Genomic DNA, 21,488 nt, shown 5'->3' on the forward strand with positions numbered 1-21,488 from the left:
GCAGTTCGCTCGAGCGGCGGCCCAACAGGTCCAGGACCTGTGTAGTAGTCCTCTATCTATACCCCTCTATCCCCTTTTCCTTCAGGAAATTGCCCAATCCCTTCTTGAACCCTATTACCGTACTCTGTCCTACCACGTCCTCTGGAAGCTCATTCCAGGTGTCCACCACCTGCTGGGTGAAGAAAAACTTCCTAGCACTGGTTCTGGATCTGTCCCCTCTTAATTTTTCCAAATGCCCTCTCGTTCTTGTAGTTTTTGAAAGTTTGAAGAATATGTCCCTTATGTCCCTTATGTCCCTCTCCACTTTCTCTATGCCCTTCATGATCTTGTAAGTCTCTATCATGTCCCCTCTAATCCTCCTCTTTTCCAGGGAAAAGAGCCCCAGTTTCTCCAGTCTTGAAACATCCTGACCTGCATCTTGTTTCCCACGTCTACATCCTTTCTAAAATGGGGCTGTTAGTGTTTACATGATTGTAGTCATTTCAGTGTTACACTTTAGATTTGATTCTCAAAGACAGTTGATACTGTACAGTTTTACACTGTTGACAATAGTTATTCAAATATGTTATATTAAAGAAAAGCCCTTCACTTTTTAATGAGTATAGGTACATTAGACTTCCTTTACTATTTTTCATCCAGGTGCCTTATGGAGCTCACCATTCTGTATGAAAAATTGACTAGGGATAGGATGGGGATGGGGACCAGATTACGTCCCTTTGCACAGCTTTTCTCAGGACTATTAAAAAGGCATACTCAGAATTAGGATGTAGCCTTAGCACATTGAGCTCTGAGAGCATTATGGAGGGACCTGATCTGAGCAACACTAAGTAAGGAAGCGCTTTATGAGTATCCTAATGTTCAGACAAGGTTTATAGGCTTGGTAAAGCTGAAAAAAAGTCTGGTTGATATAGGAAACAATATGCATTCTTTTAGAAGTGTTTTAATGAGAAAAGGAACACTGCAAATATCAGAATGCATGTGGACAAGGGCTTAAAACAGGGTGAATACAAAAGTCTTCAGCCTTGAAACTAGAGAAGCTGAGGGCTACAGCATAGGGTAAAACGTCATCATGAGTTTTAAGAAAATAAACTGCAAGATATTGTATAATATAGACTGCCCTCTTGTGGGAAAATGCAGTATAATCTGAATATTATTGGGCCAATTTTCAGACTGTGCTACCCTAGACTTAGCTACCTCCCAGTGTCAGTGGCGAACCCAGAAATTCAGTGTTGGGGCCGTACCTGGCGACTAGCATTGAATTTCCAGTCTATTTTCAGCCACGTTTGACAAAACCAACAAATGCTAGGTCACACGGCCTCTACAATACATGTAATTCTGTTTGCCCGTTTATATCTCGGGTAACCTCAATGAGAGTTTTTGACTTGGTGATCTCAAACCATCGGTCTACTATTCCAGTGGATCAAAGTAACCTTTCAACTGTGACAAGTCTCTTCTGACCATTCTATTCAGGGGCCTTCTAATTCTGACCAATCTATCTGGGGCCTTCTAATCCAACCATCTTTGCATCAATAGGTATTGACAACTGATGTTTCCATGCTCAGATGGGGAGCCCATATCTATGGTCTCCATACCCAAGGCTCCTGGACTCCTTCAGAAAGAGCTCTCCATATCAATCTCCTCAAGCTTTGAGCAATACGCAGTGCTCTGTGCACATTCCAGGATTGTGTCCTCAACCATGTAGTGCATGGATAGGCGGTTTGGATAGACCATATGGTCCTTATCTGCCTACAGTTTTCTCTGTTTTCTGTTTACATACCCATAAACCCTATTACATATAGGGCTTCATGCATTAAAGTGTGAAGTGACTGGTCAAAAGTGCACTTTGCAGGAAAATTTATTTTCCACCTAGAAGCCAACTTCCCTCCAACCCTGTTGGTTTCACCAGGTTCATGGTAGTTGTCAATAACCCTCTTCTAGGAAACATGATCCTGGCAGATATTCTCACAACTGCCCACCTCCTCTGTTTGGCTTCATAACTTTGTAATTGAATTGATGGTCCCTTGAGCCGGCAGCGGGTGTGAAGGCTCTCGCGTATGCGCAGTATGGGCACTCGAGATTTTTTCGCTTTAAAGCGACAGTACACTTTTTTACTCTCCGTATCAGGCTCTGTGGATGACGCCACCCACATGTGAGAATATCTGCCTGCTATCCTCAGATAACACCTGCTACAGGTAAATAACTTCGCTTTAGGAGGGCTAGCCTTGTGACTCGGTAGCAATGTAGTGTGGAGGACTCTGTTCTTCATTCCATCTGGGGCTGGGGATGCACACACACACTCTCCTCCCCTTGGAAGAAGGGAATCCCAGTCATAGAACTGCAACATCATTCTTAGAGGACTGACTTAGAACCCAGTATTGCAATGATCTGGATGAAGCCCTGGTGTATGACCCCTGTCTGCAGGCTGTTGCTGTAATGATTAGACTGATGGGGAAAAGGGAGTGATATACTGCTTGGACAAGGTGTATTAAGCAGTTTACAATCAGGTACTCAAGCATTTTCCCTATCCCGGTGGGCTCACAGTCTATCTAATGTACCCGGAGCAGTGGAGGATTAAGTGACTTGCCCACGGTCACAAGGAATAGTGCAGGGTTAGAACCCACAACCTCAGGGTGCTGAGGGGGGATATGTAAGACTGTAGGCCTGGTTCTAATTGAAATGAAACCCATCCATCATTGATATAAAGGAACATGATGCTTTGTTTTGAATAACGATTGTAGAATAAGAAAATAGTTTTTGTCTTCTATACATGTAACTAAACGTGCTTTTCTGTCTCTTTCTTGCCCATGGAATAACACTGAATGAACTCTATAGTTTTCCCATTATTTTACAATGATACAGTTTGGAATTGGTTTACCCTTTATCCAGTGATTATAATGTCAATGCCCAAAATATGCAAGCAAACACATTTGCAAAAAGTAGTGGTAAGGGGTGGGATGTGTCTGGGAGGGAAGGGGAAATGACTTTACACAAAAGTGCAAAGTAGAAAAGTGCATAAAACTTCCGCAGTGATTTTGGCAAACCTTTGATCATATACTACTTTCCATAGAATTATTTCCTGTCCAGAAAATGCGATGAAATCAGTCTCTGGGTCAAAAATGTCCTATTTTCAAACTACAGGCAATCTTACTTACAGCTATTTGCGGTTGTTTGATTTTGATTTTATGCTTCTTTGTTACTGCGGTTTGATCTTAATTCTTTTATTTCTTGAGGTGTGTATACATCATTAAAATAATCTTTAAGTCACATTTAAGATTTTTTTCTCTTTGCATAATGCAGTATATTAAAAATACTTGTATGTCACAAACTGACTTTTATGTATAGGATAATTACATTGGATCTCTTAAAGGAGAGGAAGGAATAGTAGATAGCATGGATAGGCAGATTGTAAAGGCCATATGGTCCTTATCTGCCTTCAATTTTCTCTGTTTTCTGTTTACGTACCCGTAAACTTCTTACATATAGGGCTTTATGAAGTGACTGTACAAAAGTGCACTTTAGAACTCACAAAATAGGCCATGTTTGAGGTAGTTTGTGCTTTAAAGCCAGCCAGCAATCTATTTTTCATTAGCTTTTGAGAATTACCCTTCCTTCATCTGATTAGATCCTGCAGGAATATAATGAAAACAGTAACTGCGTGCATTTCACCCAAACAGTGTTTATAGTGTATGTTGGAGGAAAGGGTGGTGGAGGGGGAAAGACCCAGGAAAGAAAAGCAGCTCACATATATCCACTCCCTGATCTTCAGAGGTAGAATCCCGAGCCCCAAGGTCCCTTTCTGAAACTGTTGCGGGAAATTCTTAATCATGTCAATGAAAAAGGTATAATTGTCAAAAGCTAGTGAAATATGTATTATATTATATAGGAAGTTATTATATAGTAAAGGGGTTGAATTTAGAGCATTAGATCAATGTTCTCATGGAGAAGAGTTTTACTTCCTGATCTAATCTGAAGTTTCTTTCACACCTGTGTACATCTTCTTTCAAAATAATTGTCAAAAGCTAGTGAAATATGTATTATATTATATAGGAAGTTATTACATAGTAAAGGGGTTGAATTTAGAGCATTAGATCAACGTTCTCATGGACAAGAGTTTTACTTCCTGATCTAATCTGAAGTTTCTTTCACACCTGTGTACATCTTCTTTCAAAATAATTGTCAAAAGCTTGTGAAATATGTATTATATTATATAGGAAGTTATTACATAGTAAAGGGGTTGAATTTAGAGCATTAGATCAACGTTCTCATGGACAAGAGTTTTACTTCTTGATCTAATCTGAAGTTTCTTTCACACCTGTGTACATCTTCTTTCAAAATAATTGTCAAAAGCTAGTGAAATATGTATTATATTATATAGGAAGTTATTACATAGTAAAGGGGTTGAATTTAGAGCATTAGATCAACGTTCTCATGGACAAGAGTTTTACTTCCTGATCTAATCTGAAGTTTCTTTCACACCTGTGGACATCTTTCAAAATAAGATGTTCTGTGCTTTCTGACTTGAGCTGGTTCCTAATTTCCAACTCTTTCCTCCAACTTCAGGTATGTCGAGAGTATCAGCGAGGTAATTGTAACCGAGGAGAAAGCGACTGCCGGTTTGCTCATCCCGCCGACAGCGCCATGATTGACACCAATGACAACACCGTTACAGTGTGCATGGACTACATCAAAGGCAGATGCTCCAGGGAAAAGTGCAAATATTTCCACCCTCCCGCGCACCTGCAAGCCAAGATTAAGGCTGCCCAGTACCAGGTCAACCAAGCTGCGGCTGCCCAAGCAGCAGCTACAGCAGCCGCCATGGTGAGTCGAAAATTCGTTACAAAAGGGGACCCAGATGACACTAACGAACTCTTAACTATATTAACTAATCATGCCAAATATATTTGTTCAGGTATCCCAGTCATTCTGAACACAGGGGTCGTTTTACTAAGGCATGCTAGCCGATTTAGCGCTTGCTGAATGCTAACGCACCCGTTATAGTTTATGGACGTGTTAGCGTTTAGCGCCCGCTAAATCAGCTAGCGTGCCTTAGTAAGATGCAAAAGCAGTCTTCACAGAGTTCAAGAGGATCAAATTATTTCATCACTTCTAATGAGAGGTGCTTATGAATTCAAATATACCAATTAACCACATTTGACCTGATATTCAAATGTTTTAAGTGGGCAGAAAAGGCTCCTTCCTGGTTAAATCTTACCGGGCATTTTAGGAAAGGGATATCCCTTAATGTGACACGCCACTGGAAATCCTCTCTGATTGCCGTGGCACTGTCCAGACAGAAAAGAAAGAAGTCCAACAAAATCTGCAGTGAAGGGAGAGCAATCCAAAAACAAAAGAGAACTGCAGACCAGTGTACAAAGATGCAGGCTAAATTTATTTAAACTAAGATCATGAATGTGGTTTTAATGTTACCATCTTGTATCATACCAAGGGACCCGACACGGTCCGTGTTTCGGTAAACACGCCTTCATCAGGGGTCCTAATAAATTAAAATAACATAACTTAAAAATAAATATATAAAAAAATATATATAAAGTGTATAAAAGTAAAGTATGACGATGAAGGTGTGTTTACCGAAACACGGACCGTGTCGGGTCCCTTGGTATGGTAAAAGGTGGTAACATTAACCGCATTCATGATTTTGGTTTAAATAAATTTAACCTGCATCTTTGTACATTGGTCTGCAGTTCTCTTTTGTTTTTGGACTGTCCAGACAGAGCCAGGTTGATCTCAGGGTGGAGTCGAGGCCTGAATGTTACTCAGGCACATGTTGTGCCAATGTCCTCGTAGATTACCAGGCAAGTAGGACACCTAAATAGAAGTCCAAAATTTGCCTGCTTAGCTATGGGGATACTGCATTGGACTTTCGGCCGTACCTGCATAACTTTCAGGTATCGCTGCTGGCCTTAATAGTCAATGCTGGCCCAACATTAAAAACTCAGGTCTAAGCTAGCCAGCAGTGACCCACTTTTAACAAAATATCGCCCCTGGCTATTATTAACAAGGTTCCATATTTTCTACATTTAACTTTATTTTTCCTTTTAAGATGTTTAGTAGTGTGAGCTTAATTTGCTCCCCAGTATTGGAATGAGCATTATCTGCACTTCTGGTCCTATTTTTAGCAAGGTATTACTATTTCCTCTGTTCTACTGTGTTCTGCTGTATTAACTAGCTAAAGAAAGACTGAGAGAAAAATTATACAAAGAAAGAAGACTGCTGTAACCTTGAAAGGTTCCAGGAATTATTGCATACAGGTAATTTATTTAAGTTTGTACAGCTCTGGAGAGGTTAAAAGTTTATAACAAAACCTTATGAGGCCCTTTTAATAAATCACGCTAGATTCTGGGATTCCCAGATTCAAAGCAGCAACATTTAGGTATAAAAAAATATTTTTTTAAATCCCTTGCTAATTTTTCCATAAGCACATGGCACGTGCAAAAAAAATTAACAAAGGAGCACTTTCCACCTCCTATTTAAGAGGCATTAAGGCCCTGAATCTATAAAAAATAAGAACATAAGAATAGCTTTACTGGGTCAGACCAATGGTCCATCAAGCCCAGTAGCCCGTTCTCACATTGGCCAATCCAGGTCACTAGTACCTGGCCAAAACCCAAAGAATAGCAACATTCCATTATCTCAGAGTAAGCAAGATTCCAGAACCCCCAAATAGTAGCAACATTCCATGCTACTGATCCAGGGCAAGCAGTGTTTTCCCCCATGTCTTTCTCAATAACAGATGCCTCAGTAACAGATGTCTATAATTAGGTGCCTAGATCGGCACGCCTAGCCAATCTAGACACCTAACTTAATTTTCTTAATTGGCGCTGATAACTAATTAATTAGCCAGTAGACACTTATACCGATGCACCTATTACAAGTAGGTATGGTTAGGGGTAGATTTAGGTCGTGGTTTCACTTAGACCCACTCGCTCTCACCCCCCCTTTTTACAAAACTTTGCAAGATATTTTTAGCGCCGGCCGGTATTGTGCTTCTCCCATGCTCATTAGAACTCTATGACCGTTGGAGCAACGCAGAGCATTCAGTGCACCGCCTGGAGCTAAAAACCTCTTGTGCAGTTTTGGAAAGGGTCGGGGGTCATTTAGGCCAAGAAAACCCTGGCCAAAATGGCATGGCGCCTAAGATTATAACGCCTACTTGTGCCTAAGAATGCTTAAGGCTCTGATTTTATAAATGGTGCCTAGGTCCCAAGTGCTCCCATGTTAAGTCCGCATTATTCATTTGGAGCCATATTCTGTATATGATGCCTGAAAAATCAGCGCTAAAAAGGATGGCGCTTAGCGTGATTCTTTAAATTCCTCCAAAGTTAGGGCGCAGTTTATAGAATCGTGCTTATCGCCCATCCTTGCAAATAACATATAGGCGCATTCATTTAGGCCAATGAAAACCAGGCCGAAATACCTGCGCCTAAGTTGTGTGTGGATCAGGCGGATTCTATCACAGAGAACCTAATTTTTAGGAATGCCCTTGATCTGCCCATTCTCCTCCCCTGGCCACATCCCCTTTTGAGATCCACACACTAGAATTTATGTGCACCACTTTATAGAATACACTTAGAAAGTTGTGCACATAAACTCTAATTTCGTACAGTTATTATTTGTTAATTATCAATTGTTTGCACTGATTGGCTTGTTAAACAATTAAGTTGCTTGTGCAAATTGGCAGTGCACACAGATTTGCACGCACATCTTTGGTCGCCCTATACCTTAGTGCTTACTAATGTGAATGCACTAGGTGAAACAAAGCTTCCACCTCATGACACCCTCACAAAATAATTTTTTAAAAAAGCACAATTAGCATGCAGAAATTACACCAACACGCTTTAATGCATTTTATGGTAAGCGTTCTCTCATATGTTAAGCGTTAGTAAAAGGGCCTCTTTTACAAAATCGCGCAACAACAGCCCCAAAGCCCTTTAAATCTCTATGGACTTCAGGGCCGTTAGCGCAGCGTGGCTTTGCAAAAGAGGCCGTAAGTCTGTTTAACAGGCAGGGTAATAGCAATGAGTAGGGTTATTTTACGTAAGAGGCACAAACATCAGAGCAATCTATCATTTTAAAATGGATTAAGGTTCCTACATTGCTCTTACTTGAAAACATCCATCCTCACTCCAGCTAAAAGCAGGCACAGACTTCCATAGCATCGATATTTCCAGCTAAGGGAGGGGGACCAGTTTAGAAAAGCAAACCAGCGTGTGTACGATGGGCCTAGTATTTAGCCAGCTGCAATCAGCGTTTTGCTGACTGCCTCCAGTGTTAAATTTGGAAATTCAATGCAAGGTTGTGTCCATGCTTTGACATTGAATTTTCGGGTTTGCAGAGTTGGCTAATGCATAGCCAGTTAAGCATGTTCAGCATTTAACTGGCTGGAAAGTATCACATAAAGATAGGAATGACTTTTATGTAATCCTATTTATGCAGTTAACTTTGCACGATAAGTTCTGAATATCAGCACTTAACTGGCCAAGTGCTAACACCACCCTAGAAGGCACCCCCCCCCGCCCCCCCCCCCTCCGAATAGCCAGTTTTGAGCTCAGCAATAACTGGTTATTTTCAGCAGCACTTACGGGACAAGTGTCAGTAAAAATCAGCAGTTAGCCCCAAACAGGTAATTTAACCGTCCAGGAGCCGTCTCTGGCTGGTCAAATCACTTTTAATATTAGCCCGGATGTTTTTATCTGCTTTGGCCCTTTGCGCAGAGCAGCAGGTGCAAAGTAGGAGCATGCAGGCAGAAAATGTTTGTTTCATTTTGTCTTGTGTTTATTCCATTTCATTTTATTTTATTTGCTGTTCTGTCTGAAGCGTGCACTGAACAGCATTCACTATCTGTTAATGGTGCGTTCTATTAATAGTCCGCGCTATTTAGTGCACACGAAAGGCCCCTATTTACTAAGACATAGCATGCAATAATATCATTATTGCACACTAAGGGGCATGTTTATTAAACTGTACTAAGCAGTTTGTGTGGGCTTCTGCTCATACCGACTGTAAACACAGGTCAATTCTAAAAGAACCATGGTAGTGAATATCCTGCACTAGGGGCTCCTTTTACGAAGCCGCGGTAGCGGCTTTAATGTGCGCAACTTTTAATCACGCGCTACCCCCCGCGCTAGCCAGAAAACTACCGCCTGCTCAAGAGGAGGCGGTAGCGGCTAGCGCGGCCGGCGGTTTAGCAGGCGCTGTTACACGCGCTATACCGCTACCGCGCCTTCGTAAAAAGAGCCCTAGGTGCTTAGCATAGGATGGAGTGGGGGTATGAGTAAAAATTGGGCTTGGCCTTGAACTGTACATCTGAACCCACTGACCGAAGAGGTACCAAATGTTGGCTTACAAATAATAAGAGATAACGGCTATAAAAGTTGTTAGGGGCAACTTTTTGTTTTTGAAAAGTTTTGTGTACTATAAGGTAGAGAATGACACGGTGACAAAATTCATCACCATTCCCGTCCCCACGGATAACCGCGGGAAATAATCCCATGTCATTTTCTAGTGTCTATTTCAATCTCAATCCTTCTACACCAGCATTCTTCAAAGCAAAGCTTGAGGGTCAGTGGTTGTGGCCATTCATACTCTGATTCTTATGTGAGCCAAGGATAATGAAGCCATTGTGACATCACTGATGTGATTGATTCATAGGCACTGGTGGAATGGGGCATTATGACATCACAGTATCTGCTCTGGATACCAGAGACTATCATTCTGTAGTGTCTATCTCAACTTCAATCCTTCTAAACCAGCATTGTTCAAAGCAAAGCTTGCGGGTCAGTGGTTGTGCCCAATTATACTCCGATTCTTCCCTCTCTCCTTAAAGAATGACATGAAGATGGTTTCCCGTGGTTATCCGCGGGGACGGGAACGGTGATGAATTTTGTCACCGTGTCATTCTCTACTATAAGGTCAGTAGAAATTGGGCTATGCAGTTTTTTTCACAACTTTACTGTTTTTCATGTTCTACAGCCTAAATCGGTAGGGTATGGGATTTGGGGGTTAATTATTATTATTTTTTTTTATTGATAAATGTTTCTCATTTTTATAAAGAGGTAATTTGGTCCATATCTGAGGCTGAAATTTTGCAAGCTTCTGCAGTTGATATCTTGTGTTACAAATAAGTCACATATCCTACTTTTGGTACCTTTTCACTCATCAGATCATATGTACAGTAAGTAGCGTGAGAGCCCGTAGGTGTCTACATTAATATGCTTGACAGTGTGCTGGGAATGCCCTTGATAGGCCTTTACACTTACCAATTTTCTCTATTAACCTGTGGTATGTCCAAATCTGTTGCACTTTAGTAAACCAGCCCCAAAGTACTAGTAAATAGGGAACTAAATGAAATAACATACACTGCTACAAAATGATACAAACATTCACATCCTTACTGTCAAACGGTGCCTAAGTTAAGTGTTTTAATTGGCTATTAATGGTGCAGTAATTGACCGTGCCGATAAAAACCAATTAAAAAAATGAGAAAAAAAAAAGTAGGCGCCACAAGGCATGTACAAAAAAAAAAAAGACGCCCGAATCTGGTCTATGTAGACGCTTACTGTCACCAAATGCCATAAGAGGTGTGGTTATGGGCAGGGTTGACATTTGGCGCCGCTAAGCTTGATTCGGCATTGAAGATAGGCGCTGGAAATGTAGGCCTTTGAAACCCTGGCCTACATTTCCAGCGCCTATCTTCGACACAGACCGCAAATCTCAAAACAGCGCCGTAGTTTGAGTGAGGTGCGGCCAGCGCCATTTTTTTTTCAGGCGTCGGTCGATGCCGGTGCTATTTTGAGAATCTAGGCCACAACTTTCCAAAGAGAAATTATTCAGGTCATTTCTTTCTGGACCTTAAGCATAAAGTGCCCATGCAATTATAGCTGTGGCCCCTAAAATTTGTTTCCTTTATAATTTTCTATGAAGTTTTTTTGCTTATTTTGGCTTTTTTACAAAAATAAAATGAAAACAATGCATACCTCCCCCCCCCAAGAATTGATAGGAATACAATATTCCAGAGTTAAGTCAGAATAACCTACAATGTAGGGAATCAGTGTTTTGTGTTCCACTCAAATTGCTTCAACTCAAACAGAGCGTCCCACTTGACTGATAAAAAAAAACCCAACTGAAACACAATCAAAATATGATTTTCATAGGGCTCCTGTGTTGTTCTTTGCTTAGGTGCTTTTGATGTTGTTCTCTCTTTTTTTCATATAACTACATGACCTGGCCATTGAAATACTACATGATGTAACGCATTGTTTTGTGATATCCATAGTCAGCCTAATAAGCATGAGAGAGCTCTTTTTCTGTGTTTGTTTATGGATACTTGAGCAAAAATACAGAAGGCAGTCTCTCTCTTCTTTCTCGTTCTTTTTTCTCTCTTGTTAAGAGTATTTTGTTTGTTATTAACTACACAGGTTGTAGCCTCACAATAACAACTCAGTAGCGCCTTTATTGTGCATGCTTAGTCTTGTTATTCGTTGTTTATGGCATTCCGATGATTTGTTTTTTATTTGTTTTTTTCTCACCTACCCAAAAATGCACTGCTGCCCCCATGATGCACCTCTGCTTGCTGTTTATGTTAATGCGCTTGAACCCCATTGGCCCATTGCCATCATGTGCTCGCTGCCTGCTAATTAAGACTCAGTCGGCTGTCAAATCACTGAAGCGACCCCTCGAGGCAACCTTTGACCTGGTACTATGACCTTTCACCTTTTAGCTTGGCATGTAGCTTTATTATAGAAACAAGTTTTAGCTTAAGGTTTATTTTATATGTTCTTTTCTGTTGTAAATATTTTTAGATAAAGTGGAAAATCGAATGTGGTGTCTTGATACACTTGGGCATTCATTTACTAATGGCATGTACTAATGCTGTTAACATGCATTAATTATCATAGATTACACAATAAGTAAAACACATTAATGACATTAGCATGTGCTATTAGTAAATGGGCCCTATAATTGTATATCTCTGCCTACTTATTAAAGGGTGTTAAGAATTAATGTGCAGTTACCATGCTAAAAACAGGCTATCACAAAGTGGATTAAAGTATTTTGCCTGTTAGCATGTGCAAACTTACAAATTAGGTATTTTTTCTAAATATTTTTGCGAGGGAATGTGCCATGGGTATTAAAAGGGTATAGAAGCATTATCCAGCTAGCGTGTTTTAATTGGTACGTGCTAACTGGTTAACGCAAAGTTAATGTGGGAGCACTTAGAGCTGGATTCAGTAAAAGGCGCTCAAAATTTAGTGCCCCCCCCCCAAAAAAAAATCAGCACTGAATGATATTCTATAACTAGCGTTCCATGATCAGCGCCCTTTACAGAATAGTGTGTAGTGCCTGATCGGTGCCCAGCTTTGGGTGTGAGGATTTACACTAGCTGAAACCTGGGGTAAATCTCGGTGCGTAAGTTAGGTACAAATTCCCAGTATTCAATAATACTGCACCCTTAATACCCCTGACCTGCACATGCCCCTCCCATGGCCACGCCCCCTTATGAGTTGGGCATGAATCTTTATAAAATAGTGCTTAAGAAGATGCCCATGAAAGACCAAGTTGTTGCCAATTAATGCCAATAATTCTATAAACGGTGCCTAACTTCTAGATGCTGTTGAGCGCAGTTGTCAATCATTTTCTAGGCGCCATTTATAGAATCATACCTAGTGGTGCCTAAGCGGCCTTAAGCACACTTCCGTTTAGGCCAGGATTTTCGTGATCTAAATGAGTGTGCCTAAGTCAGACACCTACTGGCGCCTAAGTCAAACCACACCAAAAATCCACCCTAAATCTACCCCTAACCACACCTACTTGATGGTAGGCGCCTCAGAGTAGACACCTACCTTAAGGGGGTAGGTGCTTACCAACAAATTTATTTTTAATGTTTTTTTTTTTAATGGCACTTTCAATTAACGGCGCCGATTAAGCCAATTAAAAAAATTAAATTAGGCACCTAGATTGGCTAAGCATGCCGATCTAAGCACCTAACTTCAGGCGCCATTTATTGAATTTGGGCCTAAGTGGCTCATTAGCCAATTCAGTTGCACAGTCATTTCAGAATAGCGTGCAATTTTGTGCACATAAACTTGTGCACTATAAATAGAATCAGGCCATTAGCTTCTTCAGGAGGTAGTAAGTGTTCACGCATTAACCTTTTCCAGCTAGCATGTGCTAATGTGAACATTAGCGCACGATCTGAACAAAAACATTGAAAAATGCCCGATGTACTCCCAGGTTAGAAATGTACTTAGCATGTGGGAAAGTTTGATGATAACCCTCCTCCCCCTTTTTTTTTTTTTTTTTACAAAACTGCGATAGCGGTTTTTAGCACAGGCTGGCGCGCTGAATGTTCTGCGCTATCGCAGTTTTGTAAAAAATAAAAAAAAGGGGAGGAGAAATGCGCTAAGTCCATTTTCTAATGCACTTTAGAGAAAAGACTCCTATATCTTTGTCCATATCTACTTCTCTATACGTATAGATAGAAATAGATATGAAATAATTTTTGCTTAGATTTATAGTATCCCACATTCAGTTTTACCACGTGAAAATGCTCTACTGAAATTCTCTGGGGACTTTAAATATTGTATTTATTATCTTGTATCTCTCTTTGTGATTGGCATGGCTTTAGTGATAGGTTTATAAAGTTTTAACATTTGTAAGTCAGTGCATGCTATGGTACTTTTTGCATGTGTAGTTAGCCTTTGGGAACTGTGGGTGTAAATTAATATATTCTAATCTATTCCAGTTACTGTAAGGTTATTGCTTTAATTGTTGAACCTCATGGAGCTAGCAGTGCAGCTTTTTCCCCCCTTACATTATTGCTTCTTACTGTAAACCCAAAGCTGAATGTTACTTAAGCTCTTATGCACATTGCAGCTTACACTACAGCTCCAACACTCTTATTTTCCATAAGACCCTAGATTACAGTCTGTATCAAAGCTTTTACCTTAACTTTTTCTTATTTTCTAGTTCAGTCTATTGCGCGATTTAAAAAAAAAAAAAAATGGTGACCTGTTTTTGTACGCTAACAATTGTCCTCTCTCTTTTATTTCTGTTCAAATTCACCTGCATATCAGGGGATCCCCCAGGCGGTACTACCCCCTTTACCAAAGAGGCCTGCACTTGAAAAAACCAATGGTGCCACCGCAGTTTTTAATGCTGGCGTTTTCCAGTACCAACAGGCGCTCGCAAACATGCAGTTACAGCAGCAGGCAGCCTTCCTTCCGCCAGGTAAAATTCCTTTTCTTTGCCATAGGACAAAAAACGCACGCTTATCATTTCAGTCCTTTGGGAAAAGTCAAACACTTTTTATATAGTGAAACAGATTTCTTGCCTTTGAAGAGAGAGAAATCAAGCAGACAGAATTATGTGTGTGTGTGTGTGGGCGGGGGGGGGGTTTAAAAACATTTTTAGGAGCTTTTTTTTTTTAATAAGTTTTTATGCTTTTTTAGAATATCAGTAAGTTTTGGCATGAGGATGTAACAGATTTTAGAACTGCATAGGTTAATCTATTCCGTTTGGTTCTGACTTGTCTTTTGTTGATTTTCACAGTATTCTTTTGTTTTAATCCCCTGTTTCTCCTCTGCTTATCACTACCTCACCCCAAATGGCATGACTAACAATTGTGTTCTACTCTCACTGACCCTTAGGCTGGAGAGGAGATTTTATCTGAAATGATCCCTCAGTACTGCGCTCCAGCTGACAGGGGCCACCAGGGCTATATGTGTCATCAACATGGCATGCTAGCAGCCCTGCTGACCCTGTCAAACAGGAAACGTCAAAATAAGTGCCACAGTGCAAAGCACTACAGCCTCAGTAATGCTGCTTATCCAGTTTTCTCATATCTTTATATGATCTTTAAACGATCCCATTTAATGTACTTATATTATCTTACAATGATACAGCACCATCCTTGAGCAAGTATGGTAAGGCTTGCTAAGCTATTCTAGTTACAATCTCTTCAAAGAAGACTTAGCTGTTTTGTTTACCGGTTTTCTTTTTTTATGTGGTTTATTGTAAGTATTGCATGAATTATTAACTGGCTTCAATGCTACCTTAATTTAGATACATTATAAGGGCAGTAACCTATATTTCTGTATTTCATTTCTTTCTCTATATAGGTTAGGGCCTGAAACACAAACCTAAAAGTTGAGATAATATGCATAAATTTGTATATCAGAATCCCATTGGAGAATTTTACTTTAAAAAAAAACGAAGATGACCAGAAAGTGAAGTGAACATGCTGAGCCTTTAAAGCAAACTTCTTAAATAGTTTGTAACTAAAACCAATATTTTACACTGAATATGCAAATTAAAAGAGTATGCTAAACAGGACTGTATAGAGAGAATTTATAGACTTTTGTGAGACCAATACTGTTTGCCATCGAAGACTGCAACATGGTAGAAAAACGACCTGATTCTGTGGTCTTCCAGTGAGTGGGAAATAAGGAAAATAAAACCTTTTGCTTCTTTGGTACATAGCAAATAAATGTTATTCAAGTATGAGTACCAATGGAAGTTAAGGGCCTGATTCTATATAGGTTACCTAAAACATCAGCACCAACAAGTGCATTACTGAGCATGATTCTATGAAAGTTAGGTGCACTGTACAGAATCGTGCTTAGTGCCACCTAAGCAATGTTAGGCATCGCTAGGCCTGCTAATTTTATGTGCATCGTATTTATGCCAGGGTTTTCTTTGTCTAAATACCTGCATCTAAGTTAGGCACCTAGCGGCAAATTTTATAAGTTAGGCACCGAAATAGGCACCATTCAGCGCGATTCAAGTAAAATTGGCTGCTTTTTAGTGAATCACGCTGAGTGGCACCTATTTTGGAGGCGCCCAATAAATAGGCCAGCTCTAGGCACAACTAAAAGTTAGGCGACCATGCGAGCGCTTAAGCACGCTTAAGAGCAGCGATTCTGTAACAAGGCGCCTAACACGAACTCACGCCCACGCCTAACACGCATAGCGCCTATTTTTTTGAAGGCCGCCTAAATTTTTAGAGGCGCCTTGTTACAGAATCGTTCTTTCTTGATAGGCGCCTAAGTTTCAATTGGTGCTGATTAAAAAGCTTAATTGGGATTGTTATTCAATTTAGACAGGCGCCTATTTAGTTAGGCGCCTCCAAAATAGGTGCCTAACATCAGGCGCTGGTTACAGAATTTGGGCCCTAATGGCGCCTCATTCAAAAGAGGTGCCTAACTTGAAAGCACATCCATGATCCATCTCTAATCATGCCCACTTTTAGGTAGGTGCTTTGGAGTAGGTGCCTACTTTTTATAGCGTTTTGAGTCAGGCACCTGACTTTCAGTTAAATCCAATTAACGATAATTATGAGGTGTTAAGTGTCAATTATCGGTGCAGATGAAGCCTGTTAACCAATTAACCCCCCACCCCTTTTACTAAGCTGTGGTAGAGGTTTCTACTGAAACCCAGAGCGCTAAATGTTCCAACGTGGTAGAAACCTTTACCGTGGCTTAGTGAAAGAGGAAACAACGAAGGAAGAAGCAGCAAAGTCTGCAGTCAAGAGTACGAAGACAAAACAAAGAAATCTGCAGACAGACGTACAATGACGCAGGCCAGAGTTTATTTTGTCAATAAATTGAATGCGGTTAAAAACAACACCTTAAAAGCAAACAAAGCAGGGGACCCGACACGGTCCATGTTTCGGAAAACACGCCTTCCTCAGGGGTCCCAGGTTGAGAAAGGAATCAAATGAAACCATAAATAAGCTATAGCCTGTGTAGAAACGAACTCCATGGGCTACTGGAAGACCTCCGGAGTTCGTTTCTACACAGGCTACAGCTTGTTCGCAGTTTCATGTGATTCCTTTCTCAACCTGGGACCCCTGATGAAGGTGTGTTTTCCGAAACACCAACCGTGTCGGGTCCCCTGGTTTGTTTGCTTTTAAGGTGTTGTTTTTAACCGCATTCAATTTATTGACATAATAAACTTAGTGAAAGAGGACCCAAGTTAGGAGGCATGCCAAAGTAGGTGCCTAACTCTAAGCAGATTATATAGAATTTGCCAGTAAATGTATCCATATCAGTTTTGAACTACCGAATAATCAGTGCCAGAAAATATACTTATTAAATGACATGATGATCTTTAAGAGTCAGCTAACAGATGCAGATTTTGAAAGATGACTAAATTGGTGGCCGCGGCTCGTGGGCATCCGGAACTGCACAGATGTCAACGCGATGATGTCACATATGCACATGACATCATCATCTTGATATCCACGCATGCGTGAAGGCCCTCCAGAAGGGGCCCTGAGCCGCCAGTGGGGGGCTGCTGGAACGGAAGAGACATGGAGAGGCGCTGGCGACAGCTGACTGCTTACAGGATGTGCCTCTCGCCGCGTGAGGTTATGTCCTGTAGGCATTCAGCTGGTGCCAGCGCGTTTCGCAGCAAACCTGGAATCTTGGTCAGCACACTATTGTGCAGTGACGCACACAGTTTGCGATACACTGATGTAGACCAGTGGTTCCCAACCCTGTTCTAGAGGACCACCAGGCCATTCGGGTTTTCGGGATAGCCCTAATGAATATGCATGGAGAAGATTTGCATGCCTGAAACCTCTATTATATGCAAATCTCTCTCATGCATATTTATTAGGGCTATCCTGAAAACCCGACTGGCCTGGTGGTCCTCCAGGACAGGGTTGGCAACCACTGATGTAGACAATGAGAGGAAAGAGCAGAAATATGTATTTGAGAGTGGAACCGCTTAGGGGTACTCTGTTGACTATTCAAATAGGTTTTTTTTCAGAAGGGTAGCTAAGTAATTATTATATTATGGAATGTCTTTATTTCATTTGAAAAATAATATAGGACATTGTGAGGTCTATCATATATCTATGATAGCACTGGTAGGTAAGAGATTAGATTTTATGTTCCACACCTGTGGTCTACCAGAAAAATAGAAACAGATATCAATGAAATATTGATTTGGGGTTAGTTTAACTTGTCCACTACAATCTTTAGTATTCTTCACATGCGAAGTACTTGAGTCAAAAAAGCAGCAAATTATCAGATGTTACTGGTAGCGATTTTATTCTGAGAATTATGTGAGACAACACTTCAACCTAATTTACAAAGGACTAAAAATCTATACACTGTGTGCAATTGGTGATGCTTGAAATCACATATTTTAGGTTTTGTGATGGATCTTTGAGTTTTCTATTTCACCTGTCACCTCTGTTTTGACTATGATGCATCTTGGTTCATTAGGCCACAGAAAGAAAATAAAAGATGAGGGAGCTCAATTCACCCAAATTTGCACTTCTGATCTGAAAATTTTTATATGAATCAGTTTTTATTCTGAAATTTTGTTCTATAGAAGAATGTGACTGCCAGATGTCAAATACTTTACAAAAGCAACAATCACTCTTCTGCTACTTCCTGCTTAAACTCACTAACTTTATTACCTCCAGTATAGTTTGAATAACTCGTATTTCTTTGACACATAGAAGTACTCTCCTGACACTACCAATGTTTGGAATTAGGAAAAGGAAAATTACTCAGCCGGGCCCCTCTGTGATACCAGCTTTAAAAGCAAAACAATCACACATCACAGACCACTCACTATACGGCTTTATTTTGATATTCTCAACACTACTTGTACAGACCTACTCCTTAGAATTCAATAGAGAATAAATGAAAATAGATAAAACTATTTCATTCGTAATGAAAAAATGTTTGTCAAAAATAGAGGGAAGTTATGGATAATGATGTTGTCAGATTCTCACCTAAGTATATTGAATTTCCATTCTAAATGTAAATTTGTTTAAACACAAGCATAACAATACAAAGGGCATTAAGCAGTTAACACGAGAATTAGCATATACTGTTAATGCATGTCTGCGCTAAAAATACAGCAAATTGAAACAGTATGTACTAATTCTCGTATTGAATAGTATGAGGTGTAAGTGCATCAGTATTACGTATCTGCCATGTATTTACTGTCATTGTTCCAGTCTCCTTGGCTCGCAATCTTGGAGTTGTTTCCAAGTTTATTATATAGTTTGATTAATCGCCTATTCAACATTCTAGGCGATGTACAAATAGCTAAAAATATCTAAAAAATGGGTAACAAAATACACAGACATACAATTTGTCATATTAAGTTAAAAAAAATATGGACATTCTTACACATAGATTAAATCATTTAAATTAAATAATTTGTAAGTACAATATCAGAACAACAGGGAAATTATTTAAAGGTTACAATCAATATTAAATTTCATATAATAAGGTAAAAACATTAGGAGGGAAGACAAAAATGAAAAAAAGGAAATATAAGATAAAAAGAGATAAAGAATTAATTATTCACTAAAAGCATCATTAAAAAGGAAATTTTTAAGTTTGGTCTTGAATTTGTCTAAATTCTTTTCCTGTCTTATATACAGTGGGAGATCATTCCAAGACTGAGGAGCAGTCACTGAAAAAATAGTATGACGCCTCGTATTAACAACTTTCAGTGAGGGAATGGCCAATAAATGTTGATCCTGTGATCTCAATGTTCTAGAAGTAGTATAAGGAATTAATACTTTAAAAATAAAAGCGGGAGTTTGAAATATTAAAGATTTAAAAGTGAGTAAACATAATTTAAATAAAATGCGATGCGCAACAGGTAACCAGTGTGCCTCCTTAAGTAATGGTGAGACATGATCAAATTTTTTTAGCTTTGTGAATTATTTTAATCGAGGCACATCCAACAAGCTGCTAAAACCTGTCGCTTCTTTGCATTTACACACTATAAGGCAGGGGTAGGGAACTCCGGTCCTCAAGAGCCGTATTCCAGTTGGGTTTTCAGGATTTCCCCTTTGAATATGCACGAGATCTATTTGCATGCACTGCTTTCAATGCATATTCATTGGGGAAATCCTGAAAACCCGACTGGAATACGGCTCTCGAGGACCGGAGTCCCCTACCCCTGCTATAAGGCCATTTCAGTAAAGGACGCTAAAAATTTAGCCACTCAGCTAGTATTCTATAATAGCAGATTTGCATGCCAAGTCAGTTACAGAACACTAGCATAAGTACCCAAGTATGCACCCAACTTCAGGTGTAACTATTTATTTATTTATTTATTTAATTAAGGTATTTATATACTGCCTATCAAAATGATCTAAGCAGTTTACAATTAGGCACTCAAGCATTACCCTTATCTAGTTATTATTTTTTTATTTATTCATTTTTCTATACCATTCTCCCAAGGGAGCCCAGAACGGTTTACATGAATTTATTCAGGTACTCAAGCATTTTCCCTGTCTGTCCCAGTGGGCTCATAATCTGTCTAATGTATCTGGGGCAATGAGGGGATTAAGTGACTTGCCCAGGGTCACAAGGAGCAGCTTGGGATTAAACCCACAATCTCAGGGTGCTGAGGCTATAGCATTTAACCACTGCGCCACACACTCCCGGTGGGCTCGCAATCTATCTAAAGTACCAGGGTCATTAATTATTAATTTATTTAAAACATTCATATCCCACAGAACCCAAAAATCTATGCAGGGTACAAAAGAAAACACCTAAATAGGGGTAAACAAACATGCTCAGATACTAAAATACTAACATACAATTCATAAACTTCCCCAGAATACACAATCACATAATTAAAAAAAAATAATAATAATGATCAAATTATTCAAAACATATAGATAATATAACAATATTGTCAAATTATAATAAAGTCAAAACCCATCACAGATTTAAAAAAAAAAAAAAAAAGCCTGAAAGAAATAAACTTCAAACATTTACGGTAAAGTAAAAATTAAGAGATTTGACAAATATTTTCTGGAATGGCGTTCTGTAACTGAGGACCCACCACGGTAAAAATCCTGGAATGAATAGTTGTCTTGCTGGGGTAGTCTGAGAGTAGTGATTGGGCAGAGTGGACAAAGTCGATGCATAACCAGTTAGCAGTAATATTTAGACCGCTAAACCAGCTAAGTAAGTGGTTATATTCAAACATTTTATTGAAGGATCAAAAAGAAAATACAATAATATAATACATAAAGATATTCTTTACAAATAATTTCACATATTTAAATATTCATAAAATTATTATCATGCCATCAAACATTTAAATTATCAACCCTAATCCCTCATTATCACCCACCCTCCCTACACCCTCACCCACCTACTCCTTTCCCCCTCCCTCCAACCCATTCCCCCTTCCCTCCATCGTATTCACCCTTCCCCTGCCAGGATGAAAGGTGACAAAAACAGCCAAGTTTGGAATGCAATTAAGATAACCATAGCTTCAATGTAATTCATTAAGAATAAAACTTTTTGCTTTAGGTGAAAGTTTTTGAACATATGGATGTAAGTGGTTAAAGATAGGAATGCAAAAAGGTTGTCCTAACTTAAAAATAACAGAAAATTTGTTTGGATGGGGATTTTATGTGAATTATTCTAATGATTTACACACACATTATGGGCAGCAAGTATGGGTCATGCACT

At 39.6% G+C, this 21,488-nt stretch overlaps 1 protein-coding gene across 13 annotated transcripts in view; it reads left to right on the forward strand.

Moving 5' to 3' along the window:
• MBNL1 (muscleblind like splicing regulator 1) overlaps window positions 1–21,488 on the forward strand; it is a 284,040-nt gene that overhangs the window by 223,247 nt on the left and 39,305 nt on the right. For 10 of the 13 annotated variants that reach the window (XR_004540587.1, XR_004540586.1, XM_033957829.1 and 7 more), the window contains 3 exons: window positions 4,561–4,818; window positions 11,660–11,713; window positions 14,094–14,247. Coding sequence is in view for 11 of the 13 variants with exons in the window: in XM_033957829.1 (XP_033813720.1) it covers window positions 4,561–4,818; window positions 11,660–11,713; window positions 14,094–14,247 (466 nt within the window). In the remaining 2 variants the exon portion in view is untranslated. The remainder of the gene's footprint in view (window positions 1–4,560; window positions 4,819–11,659; window positions 11,714–14,093; window positions 14,248–21,488) is intronic. The other 3 variants (XM_033957836.1, XM_033957828.1, XM_033957835.1) reach the window with 1 other exon arrangement.

This window comes from Geotrypetes seraphini, chromosome 9 (assembly GCF_902459505.1).
Source record: "Geotrypetes seraphini chromosome 9, aGeoSer1.1, whole genome shotgun sequence".
Classification (NCBI taxonomy): domain Eukaryota; kingdom Metazoa; phylum Chordata; class Amphibia; order Gymnophiona; family Dermophiidae; genus Geotrypetes; species Geotrypetes seraphini.